The 10,835-nt window shown below is 44.3% G+C and overlaps 1 protein-coding gene across 1 annotated transcript in view; it reads right to left on the bottom strand.

The window, feature by feature from the left end:
• Positions 1 to 3,585: 3,585 nt before the first annotated feature.
• Positions 3,586 to 10,835, bottom strand: part of CIAO2A (cytosolic iron-sulfur assembly component 2A) — a 39,969-nt gene continuing 32,719 nt past the window's right edge. The window contains exon 4 of the mRNA XM_090029361.1: positions 3,586 to 4,327. Within this exon, the coding sequence (XP_089885487.1) occupies positions 4,244 to 4,327 (84 nt within the window). The 3' untranslated portion in view covers positions 3,586 to 4,243. The remainder of the gene's footprint in view (positions 4,328 to 10,835) is intronic.

The following is a 10,835-nucleotide window of genomic DNA, read 5'->3' as shown; positions in this document are numbered from 1 at the left end:
CCCTGCCCTCTACCCCACAAACTAAATAAGAAACACAAAGGGGAAAATAAAGCATGTGTTTTTAGCTATACAGCCTGAAACAGGGCCTCCCTGGGGCTGCCCACCTGAAGTGTTCTGGTTGTTTAATGAAGAAACAAAGTTGTGCATGCAAAGATATACCATGAGGGGGTCAGCAAGCTCGCCCCAGCAACTCTACATTGAAAGCAAAAGAAACTTTGATACCCTCCCTACATGCAAAAGAAAAGAGGGTCATTCAAACACAGCATTCAAGTCTCATAGGGCCCACATTTCCAGCGGGACTTAGATTCAAAGTATCACACTTCCTAAAGCTGTACTGTTCTGCTGAGTCCTAGCAGCTGTTGGACCTAAAGTTTGCCTAACACAGTGATTCTCAGCCAAAGATCCTTTGGAGAGTCTCACAAGAAGCGGGAGGCAATGAGCAGATAAGAGCAGGCTCAGGCCCTCTTTGCCTAGCTCCTCTCCAAGCACTATAACAAGTAAGTAATTTCTGAAACAGGGCACAGCTCAAGCTGTGGAGAAGGGGTTATGAAGGGATGTATATAAGCATTGAGAATCCCTGATTTTGCAGCTCTCACCAACTAATTTTATTCCTCCTAGAACAACTAATCTCCCTAGATACCCTACTCTCTTCCTAGCCTGCTACCCATTAACTTCCCCAGGCATTGCTCCCAGCCCCTGCATTTTATCATGCATTTCCCTAAATGAAGCCCCGTGACTCATTTTATAGCTCCACCTCATCTGGGCACATGCCTTGTCTTCCAGGTGCAGCCTATAAGACAGGCAGCAGACAGCCACTCCAAGCTTTGGAGAAGTAATTAGGTTTCTACTAGTTGCAGAGGTGGAGGTTGCTTCTTGGCCTCTTGTGGGCCAAGATCAAGTGTTATATCTCTCTGTATTGTAAAACAATAAAATTAGGTCAGGTGAGACATCAGCTCACTGAACATAATTCTTGCTTGAAAATGAGGTAAGCCTCTGGGAAAAGCACTTGTTGCTGGACAAGCGTAGGAGCAGCTCATGCTGGAGATGAGCTCACACCTAGCTGAGCCAAGTGACTCTCTTGCTGGCCTTAAAATGTGATGTTCAAACCTGGCTCAGGGAGAGCCCTAATGCTACCTCCCTGCTGAGAGAGGAGCCTACAGGTGTGTGCACTTAGTGCAGGGATGCTGTAGCTTGTACCGCTGCTGTGGCTGTGGAGAGATGCCTCCTAACTCCAAAGTTAATGAGACAAGGGGAGGCATTGGCTTGTAAGAGGAGAGTGCGGGGTGGAAGCAGCCTGCCTGGTACCCTGGCTGCATAAGGCCATTTCTGGGCACTGTGGAGAAGGCTGGGTAAAGGCAGAGCTACGCAAATGCCTGGCTTTTCCTTAGCTGATGCAAGCCTTGTCTCTGTGTTCAAAAAGGCTTTCTTGGTCAAAGACTGCCATCCAAAGTCTGTCTTTCTGCTACCTGCAAGGGCATTTTTTTAGTCAAGTAATGAGATTAGTTAGTAACCCTGCAAAAGTTACTGCTTGCAGACTATTTTTCTTCCAGCAGCTTGTCTGTGTTGCTGCTGCCTAGGCTGACAACACCAGGAGAAGGGAGAGCGTCTGAGATGTGGCGGATTGACTTATTTGGTGGGGTCACTTGTTGCAGTCGCGCTCCCTGTGCAGAGCAGACTTGCACCAGTGTAACCATGGCTCACCCTTCCAGGCTGCGCCGTCATGCAAAACACTTGAAAACAGACATCCTTGGTTCCTCTCTCTAAAGGCAAACTGGGAGCCTGCTGTGGGAATTGCTGCATGAGAAATAGGTCAGCCCTTGCAGCCCACATATAAACCCTGCTATTGAGTCTGAACAATTTACAGAGCAAACGGAGTCCCTAAGTATTATAATTATCCTGTGTGCCCAAAACCCAGCAAGCCATTAGTAAAGGAGTCCAAGTGCAATTACTGCGGTTGCGGTTGAGTGCATGGGGCTCCATAGCTCACTAGTGCCCTCCGCAGTTGGCTTTCATTCTGCTTCTTGATCCCAAAGGTGAAACGCTGGGAGCAAAGCAGTCCTACTCAAAAGGCGGGGGAACTTGTGAGGATGGGAAACAATAGGGGTGTCAACACTCTGCTATACAGCAACATTGCTATGGTGCCATGCTTTAGCACTTCCTTTTGGAAGTACTAAAGCAAGACGCAGTATGGGTGACTAGTGCACCATGCAAGCGGTGCACAGTTAGATTTTGCCACTATGTCGCTGTAGTGGGACGCTATACCAGGGGAGTGTCGCTGCGGCAAGGTAGCTGGCGATCGCATGTAGATCCCCATAATTGCTACGTCACTACAGCATGCTGCATGGTGACCTAGCATGTCATTAGGTCCCCATAGAGTGACTTGTAGATGCGCCCAGTATGATTGATTTTTTGTAAGTTTGAAGTATTTCACACTGTCTGGTCTGCCTGGAGTCCCTTCCCTGGCGCAGTCTCTGCCAGATCTTCCCTTCAAATGCAATCTTCCAGAAGGTCTGAAGAGCAAGCCTCCCCTGTGCTGCCATGTTTACAGAGAAAGCAAAAGAGATGTTGTTTGATAGAGGGGGAAACACTAAGCAAGACCTGGAGATAAGGAGCTAAACTTCACTGCTCAGTTGCTTTGCTTTCAGTCCTCTCCCATCCTCCTTTGCCCTTTCCATTTAGAGGTAAGCAGAGGTCTTGGGACAAACTGTGATCTCATTTGCAGAATGTGAAGCCCACTGCTAACTAGAGGGTGCGTCTACATGTGCATTTACATCAGCTTAAATTTACTGTGCAGTAAATTGCTGCTCAGTCAGTGGGAATAGGCCAGCATCTACGCACGCAGACATTAAAGTGCATTAACACTGCATGTGGACTGACTTGGGACTAAAGTCAGTTCACACAATGTTACTGCGCAGTAAGGTATCTACACATGCTTTACTGTGCAGTAACTAATTGGGGATAAATTTGATACATACATGATGCTGGTATCAAATTTACACTCAAGTTAGTGTAAGTTGTAATATTTACTGCGCAGTACAAGCGTGCATGTGTAGATGCATGCCTGTACTGTGCAGTAATTTTGGTTACTGCACAGTAAACTTGCATGTGTAGATGCTCCCAGAGTGTCTATAAGTAGGAGCTGGACCTGTGTCCCATCGCAGTACCTAGCACACAGATGCTGTTGTGCAAGCACTTGTGACTAGCCGTGTGCATGTGTCTGAATGAGAAGATTTACTCCATCAGAGCTTCTTCCAGGTGCAGTGGCTTGTGTTGCAATTCTTTTGTGACTGTAAAGAACAGAGCATAGACAACGGCTGTGTAAGATTTCAGCTTTGCTAACAACTGAAGAATTTAAATTTAAAAATAAGACCCTGCCCTAATGCTGGCTCACTTTTTGAAAAATGAGAAATTGTGAATATTTTGGAGATGGCTCATTTTTAGCTAGTAGTCTGCCTACATATAAAAATTAGCTTCTCTCTTACAGTGTAAAAAAGTTGGTAGTAAACTACTTACCTTGGGTCATATATGGAGAAAAAAACAGTAAATAAGCATGACTGGCATTGAACTGTTCTGGTTCTTCTCTAGAAAGGAAGAGTTTCCTCCTGTGAATTGATGAGATGTTTTCCCTGGCTCTTAAACAAGGTACTCGAAATGACAGCAGTTTAAACCCACGAGTGATTTCAGTGTTGGATAATCTGACCGCTCCTGGAGCTGGAATTGCATGTTGATCTGAAAAGCATCCTCCTGTCACAGAGGGACCACTCGCATGTGTGTACAGACAGGAGGTCACAGGTATGGTAAAAAGATGTATTGTGATGTACCATGGGGGTGGAAAATTGGCAGGAAAGCATACTGCCTTTTGAACTTTATTATACATATAATACCCCATACTAATGAAAGGAATAGGACTGATGAGGTGGGTAAGGCTAACAAGGGTTTTTTCTCCAAAACATCCACCTTCCAAGCTGGTTTGGAGAAAACCAAGACTGCATTTGAACCATCCAGGACTTGACAAAGCAGGTCTGTGGAAGATCTGTATAACCAGCCCCTCTCAGGGAGAGATTAAATCAAACTTGATTTTCTTTTTCTGGAGACTCTTCCAACAGCGCAAATGGTCTGGAATAAATCAGATGTCCTACCAGACAGACTCCTTGTGAGGTGGTGGGGGTGGGAGCCGAAACCCACCCGTTTCTCTTGCAGGGCTGTAACCCGAGGCGCCGCACCTGGTAAATTCCCCAGCAAGTCATTCCAGCAGCACTGCAGCTCGAATAATTTCACTGTCCCCATCAAAAGTCTTCATTCTGGAGAGAGAATGCATATTGTCCTCCTGGGGGGAAAAAAGAAGAAAACTTTCCATATATTAGAAGAACAGTCCTTTAATTTGACGTGCATTGGGCTTCAATTCATATGCCCCTTTTGGTTATTTGTCAATAAGAATTTTTCCTCCAAAAGAATAAAAATGTTACTGGACACATCTTTGACGTACTAGGGCACGAGTCCATTTATGTAGGAGGTTTTCCAGAAGGCTTTAAAGAAGTTGGACAGAAATCCTGATGCAGGGCAAGTGGAAAATCTGCAGAGACCTCATATTTACCCCTTTCCTCTCTAAGGACCATAAACAGAAGTGGATGCCCTTAAGGCAACTCCAGTCGAATTAGTTAAATTTAGTCACCCTCAACCCTTAAACAGGGGTTTTTTTGGTTAGTCTCTGCTTTGAAAGCCTTTCACGTGCTGTTAATGCAGGATAGCAATCCCTGCACACCGCCTTCTAATAATTTTTCATTATTTTCTGTAACTGAACTTGATTACTTGAGGAAAAGCATTGCTGCTTTCTTCTAATGTGGTTTGCAATTTGTTGCTGCTTCATTTTCTAGCAGTATAGAAAGGTCCTCTTAACAAAACTAGATCCAAGTAACTGCTATGAATACTTGGAACAAGCTGATGTTTGTATTCTGCTGGTGCAGCTCAGTAATGTCAGTCCTGCCGGCCGTTAGTGAAATCCGGTAGACAGCAAAGCTATTAACATGTCATTATCTCTTCTAAATGATGTCTTATCATAGCTACATATGCAAGCATAGTTATGCTAGGTTTCCATGAAATAATATGCACCAGTATTAATACTGGATACCAAACTATAATTTACAAAATTAATTTTACTCTGTTGAACTAATTTGTCTCTTCTTAAAGCAGCAGAACAGTGCATGAGTTGAGAAAAGATAACCTGGCTTTGTTTCCAGCACAGAATCTCGGGCTTTTCACTTTCCTGGGACAACGTGAACCTCAAACATCCCTTCATGAAGAGGTTCAGGAAGAACAAAGGACTTTCATTCAGAGAAGAATTTTGTCCATTTTGTAAAAGTAACATTATACCTCCTAATCAGCTCACCCGTTCTTGGGGATGACTATTTCAGGGCAATAATTGTTTCAATTAAAATATGAACAAGTCCAGGCTTTTGCTCAAAACTCCAACCAGCTTTTGGAAACTTATCTCTTTTTGAAATCATTCCACTTTTCTTGATTTTCATCCAGAAGTAAATGCATCAAAATATAATTTAAAAGGCTAGTCTTGGGGGATTTCCGATCCATATGTAACACAAAAAAATCCTATTAAAAAAACAAACCTGACTAAATAGTTAACTATTGTTTCAGATCCCCCCCAACCTTTATTTCAATTGGAAAATGCTGACACTTTGCAGGCAGCTTTATTTCTAATTCAGTATTTGGACTCCAGAAGTACAGCAGGGTTTGGAGGCATCCTCCAGGCCTATGGACGATTGCAGCAGACCATGCGCTGTGCTCAAACTTCAGGAGATCCCAGATTCTTTACTTTGCAACCAACTTTGTGGTGTCACTTTAGAGACATCACATAATCCCCTCCTTGTCTTGCCTTGGTTCTCTGTACTTGAAATGAGGCTTGCAGTAATTGGACACATTCTTGAAGCTGTCTGCAGGAGAAAAGCTAAGTGTCAAGTGTTATGTGAACAATGAGAACCTGTGGTTGCTCTGAGGTTTGTTCTTTTTCCACCAAAATACCAATTTTCCCCATTTTGGCTGATCTAGAAACATCTGTCTGAGTAAAATCAAAAGTATTAGGTAGCCATATCTGCTATTTCGTTAGAAGCTGCTCACCACAGCCAGGTACCACACCACATATGTGAGGCCGGGTACCAAGGAAATGATGCGGTGCATGAAACGCCCACCTACTGCCCTGACTCATTTATGTGAGTGAATGGGAAATGTATACCTTATCACAATCCAGAAGCTGTTTAATTAAATTAAAGGTTATTTGATGTAGACTGACAAATAGTGGAGGAGGGAAGCCTTGAGTTTGGAACACCTCGATACTGGATACGAAAACTGAACAGAGAAACTGCATTGCATATCTAGAGAAATAAAGCAGATGTGATACAACCTGCAAAAGAAACAAAACAAAAAACAACCCCAGTGTTCCCTTTCCAAAAGATTTGGGGCTTTGTTATGGTGTCTTTAAGGAATTAGATACACTTGCATTTAAATTAGAATAGAGCCAGTGTAAACTGAGCAGTGATTACTCTAACACCAGCTGTTTTTTCAAGAGGCTTTGTAATAATGATAGATAGGCTTTAAGTATCGGAAAAGTAGGGCCCTTATTCTAGAATAATGGAGGAAGCTGAGCTCCCTGCTCTGCAAACTCACTTTGGCTCCTTACAACTAGTTTACCACCAGCAGCTTCTGGGACCAAGTGTTTGAATCCAAATGGATATATCGAGCAGCTGTTTCTGGAGGCTGGCAGAACTACACGTGCAACAGAGGGGAAGAAGAAAGGGGTGTGCGGCGGAGGGGCTGGGGCAGGGGGAGAAAACAATCCCTTCCTCACAAGTTGGCAAAACAAATCGGCCACAAGGCACTTTGTGTGGAGCAGCAAATCTATATCTCTGCAGAGTTGTAGTCTCTGCCCTCATCCGCGCAGTGACCCTGGACTAGTGAGGAAAAGGAGCTGGCCAGGTTTTCCTTTGCTATCTCCAGTGGCTGGCCCATGGATCTGTGCATGCCCAGGGCATGTGGATCTAGAGGCCCTTGAGCTCCACCCCACCCAGAGCAATTCTGGTGGTGGATGCACGGGTGAAACTGCAGCCCTTCCTTTCCCCAAATGCATGCTGCATATTCAGTTTAGTAGGTGAATCCTTATTTGATCTCCAGTCCATGCTCTCCCCTACGCAGGCTTTACCCATAGAGTGGGCAGTGAGTTGTGATGTGGTCAGCCCCACTGAGATGGCAGGGTTTCTGGGCCCTGCCTTCAGCAGTAGCCACCTCTTTCCAGCAACAGCTACAGAAAGAGCCCTTCTGATGGGCTCTCCTGACCCGGCCCGGTAGCAGCTGCAGAAGAATTGACCTTGACACCCAGTCATATTTCCAGCAAGGTGGCCTGGGCATGACACAGCAGTCTCTGCTGTTCCCCAGCTCTGTCCAGCCTTCTCTCTCCCCACGGAAGTAGCACAATGGTGTCCAGGAGGTCCCGCGTGTTTGCGGAGGGGGCAGAAAGGTCAGAAGAAACGTGCTGTGGAGTTAGCACTAAACAGAGTTGCTCGTTTTGGGCTCTCTGCTCTGTCACAATGCAGAGGGAAATGTCAAGCTCTAGTTGAAGCCCTGCTCACATCTCTGATGATGGACACCAGGCAGCTCCTGGAATCCATGCAATTACACTGGTGAAAATCCAAAGTGAGGCCCACATCTTTGAACATCCAGTCCCACATTTTCAAGTCGATATGCACCTTTTTGTAGGCACGTGAGCAATGCCAGGAGCACATGCCCCCAGCTGGGGCTTTGCATATGCAGGGGTGGACTGTAGCAGGTTCCTGAGTATGATCTGGGCAGACTTTTAAAAACCAGACCTCAGTAACTGCCTTCAAGGACAAACAGCTTTCCCTGCTCTGGTGCTACTTTTGCTTTTCTTGGTCTATGCTGTCATTTGGTTCCAGCAGTGGCTTTCAACTGGGAGACTCTTTCAGGGGTGTTGTGGCAGAGACTGCCCCGCATTTCTTGCACACAGCCAGGTAAGTCTAAAGCAGGCAGGCCTGCTCTTGCTGTAGCCATTCCCAGCCGAGCCCTCCATGTTCCTCCCAGACAGTAGTGTAGAGCAGGGAAATTATTCCGTGTGCCTCTTCCCGGGAGGAGCATGGAGGGGCTGGACTTGGAAGGGCTGTAGCAAAAGGGGACGCTCCTGCCTGCTTTAGGCTTGCCCAGCTGGATGAGGTGCACGGGGTAATTCCCTTTGGTGGTATCACAAGCTGAGGCAGCACTACAGCAGTCCTCAACTGGGGTGCTGCCGAATTAAAGGAAAAGTTGTGGAGGGATGCCATGATCTAAAAAGGTGGAGAACCTCCATGTTCAGACAATGCACCGTGTCGACCTGAGGCGAAGCCTTTCAAGACTTCAGTTGTCTTGCCTCTTATGAATTTTCAACAATTGCTTGCAAAACAATTTTTTAATTGTTGCATGAAGGAAGTCAGATTTAATGCATCAGAATAAAAAAGATGTTTCAGCTCTTTCCCACAGGAGATGATTTAGCAAAAAGATGCATTAGGAACTCAGGAAAACATGAACCAGAAATTCATTTAGCTCACAAGTTTTTGGGTTTGTTTACTGCTTTTCTGAGGGTTTCCTTCAAGCGGATAGAAACAAAGTTTGCTCACTCATTTCATACATAAATCTAGAGGTCAGAAAATTACTTTTAAACATAAAAAATAGTGCAACAGAAGTCAAATTCATCTTTAGGGGTGTGGGGTGTAGCCATGTTGGTCCAAGAACATAGGAAGACAAGGGTCTTTGGGTAAATCTGATATCTTTTATTAGACCAACTCAAATAGTTGGAAAAATTCTTTGTAGCAAGTTTTGGGCACGAACACCCTTTGTCAGGCTGAGGAAGCATCTATAGATGGTCTGTGCTCTTCCTGGATGGAGAAGTAAAGCAGCCAGAAGCCAGTATGTATGCAAGAAAGCCAGTCAGCTAAACTAAGGTGGTCAAAAAAAAATCATTTTTAGATAGTTATCATCACTGGTGATACCTCTTGATCAAGGATGATCACTAGGTAATATTGTCTTTAGAGATTTTCAGAGGTGTTTTCATTAGCTCCTGTATTGGATAACAAATCCAGACTCTTCTAATAAATGTTAAGGTAGAGGTGTGTGCGCCTCTGGGCATACAACAGGCAGGTTCACATTTCTTGTCCTGATAATGTTTTAAGTTACAGCAGGACCTATTTAAAAAGTCACACCTGGGGTCAGGGTGCTTAGTTCAGACAAAGTAAATTGCTTTCTAAATGGCCAATGCTCATCTTTACATGACAGGTGTTGGAATAAGAGGCCACAACTCAACACCCATGAGGTTTTGTGGTGTACAGAACACATCCTTACATTAGCATCTTGCAAATAGCCCCTATTTTGGAGTGGGCTGGACCCCCAACCAAGCTGCTCTGAAATTTGGCACATATGAAACTGTGAGCTGCAGTCAACATATAACTTATGCCCACCTAACTTAACATTAGTGAGGGTTTTTTTCTCTTTTACTCCAGCCTGTGGGCTACCTCCCACCCTTGCTAGCAGGCCCACCAAACACCTGCACGGAAAATAAAAACTTGATGAAGCACATGGTAAGAAACGGGCTTACAGGGAGATCTAGTCACTGATGCCTACTGGTAGCACTGCCAGTGTTTGGAGGGGCAGATGCTTTCTGGGAGAGATTTGCCTGTGGCCAGAGCAATGTCAACTATAGCATGAATTCAGACAGGAATTCTCCCAAGGGACAGATCTCCCCTCTCTACTTTAAGAGCGACTTAAATTTATGTGAATGTAGTTACCTTGAGGACCCACTTTTAACTCCCCTATGAAATATGAACTTTCATTTCTACCCAGGAGAACTTTTACAATCTTTTCTCCTGTGTCTGAGGAAGGGTACTTGTGCCTGAAAACTTGCAATTAAAGACATTTTTTGTGCAAAAATCTAGTTGATCGAATAAAAGATATCATCTCATCCATGAGTTCTGATTCCTGTTACCTTGAGGAAAATATTGGGAGCCAAAGACAGTTTGCCTCTGTGGCCTTTACAATAAAGTCAACAAGATGGGAAATAGCAAATACTAGCCTGAAAAAGCCATGGTTGACCAGTCCTTTGCTGGGACCTAGATGTATTCATAGAGACGCTTTAAACAAGTAGTTTGCAAGGCACCTGAAATCTACTCCTGCATCCAACTATTGAATAAGGTAAGAGGCAGGACTGCTTTTGGCTTGACAGAATGGGTGTCAGGAAAGCCAAAACTACACTTTTGCTCAGAGCAGCCTGAAGAGGATAAACTCTTGCTGGCTTTTCTATACCGGTGCTGCACCCTGGTAGAGCCACACAAAGAACATCATCCCTTTTCTTCACCCTTGATCAGTTTTCTTTCTCTCTCTTCAGCTGTCATTAACACCATTTAGGAATTCTTTTGGGCTGCTTCTTCCTCTCAAGTAGTTACATGGTAAAGAAGTGACAAATGGTTTCTATTTAATGGAAACAAAGGCATGTAAGATTAGAAAAAGTGAGTAATGGGAGGAATTAGGTTAGCTCCTGCAACCAGAGATAGTCTTCTTTTTAATTGACTTTATCTTCTCTTGTAGAAATTGCTTTGAACACAATCAGAGCATGATGTATTAGGCAGACCTTGCAACCCCATAAGCAAAAAACTGGAAGTCTCAAGAAGTAATTGAAGTGTCACAGTAGATCATGGTAATTACATAAAATGGAAAAGGCTGGCACAAGAGATGTATATTAAAAGAGCTAATTAATGAAGAAAACGTTAACTACCCAGCTTGAGAAGTTC

This window comes from Crocodylus siamensis, chromosome 15 (genome assembly GCF_052110815.1).
Source record: "Crocodylus siamensis isolate JL-2025a chromosome 15, ASM5211081v1, whole genome shotgun sequence".
Classification (NCBI taxonomy): Eukaryota; Metazoa; Chordata; order Crocodylia; family Crocodylidae; genus Crocodylus; species Crocodylus siamensis.
This window is presented reverse-complemented; position numbering and strand designations above follow the sequence as displayed.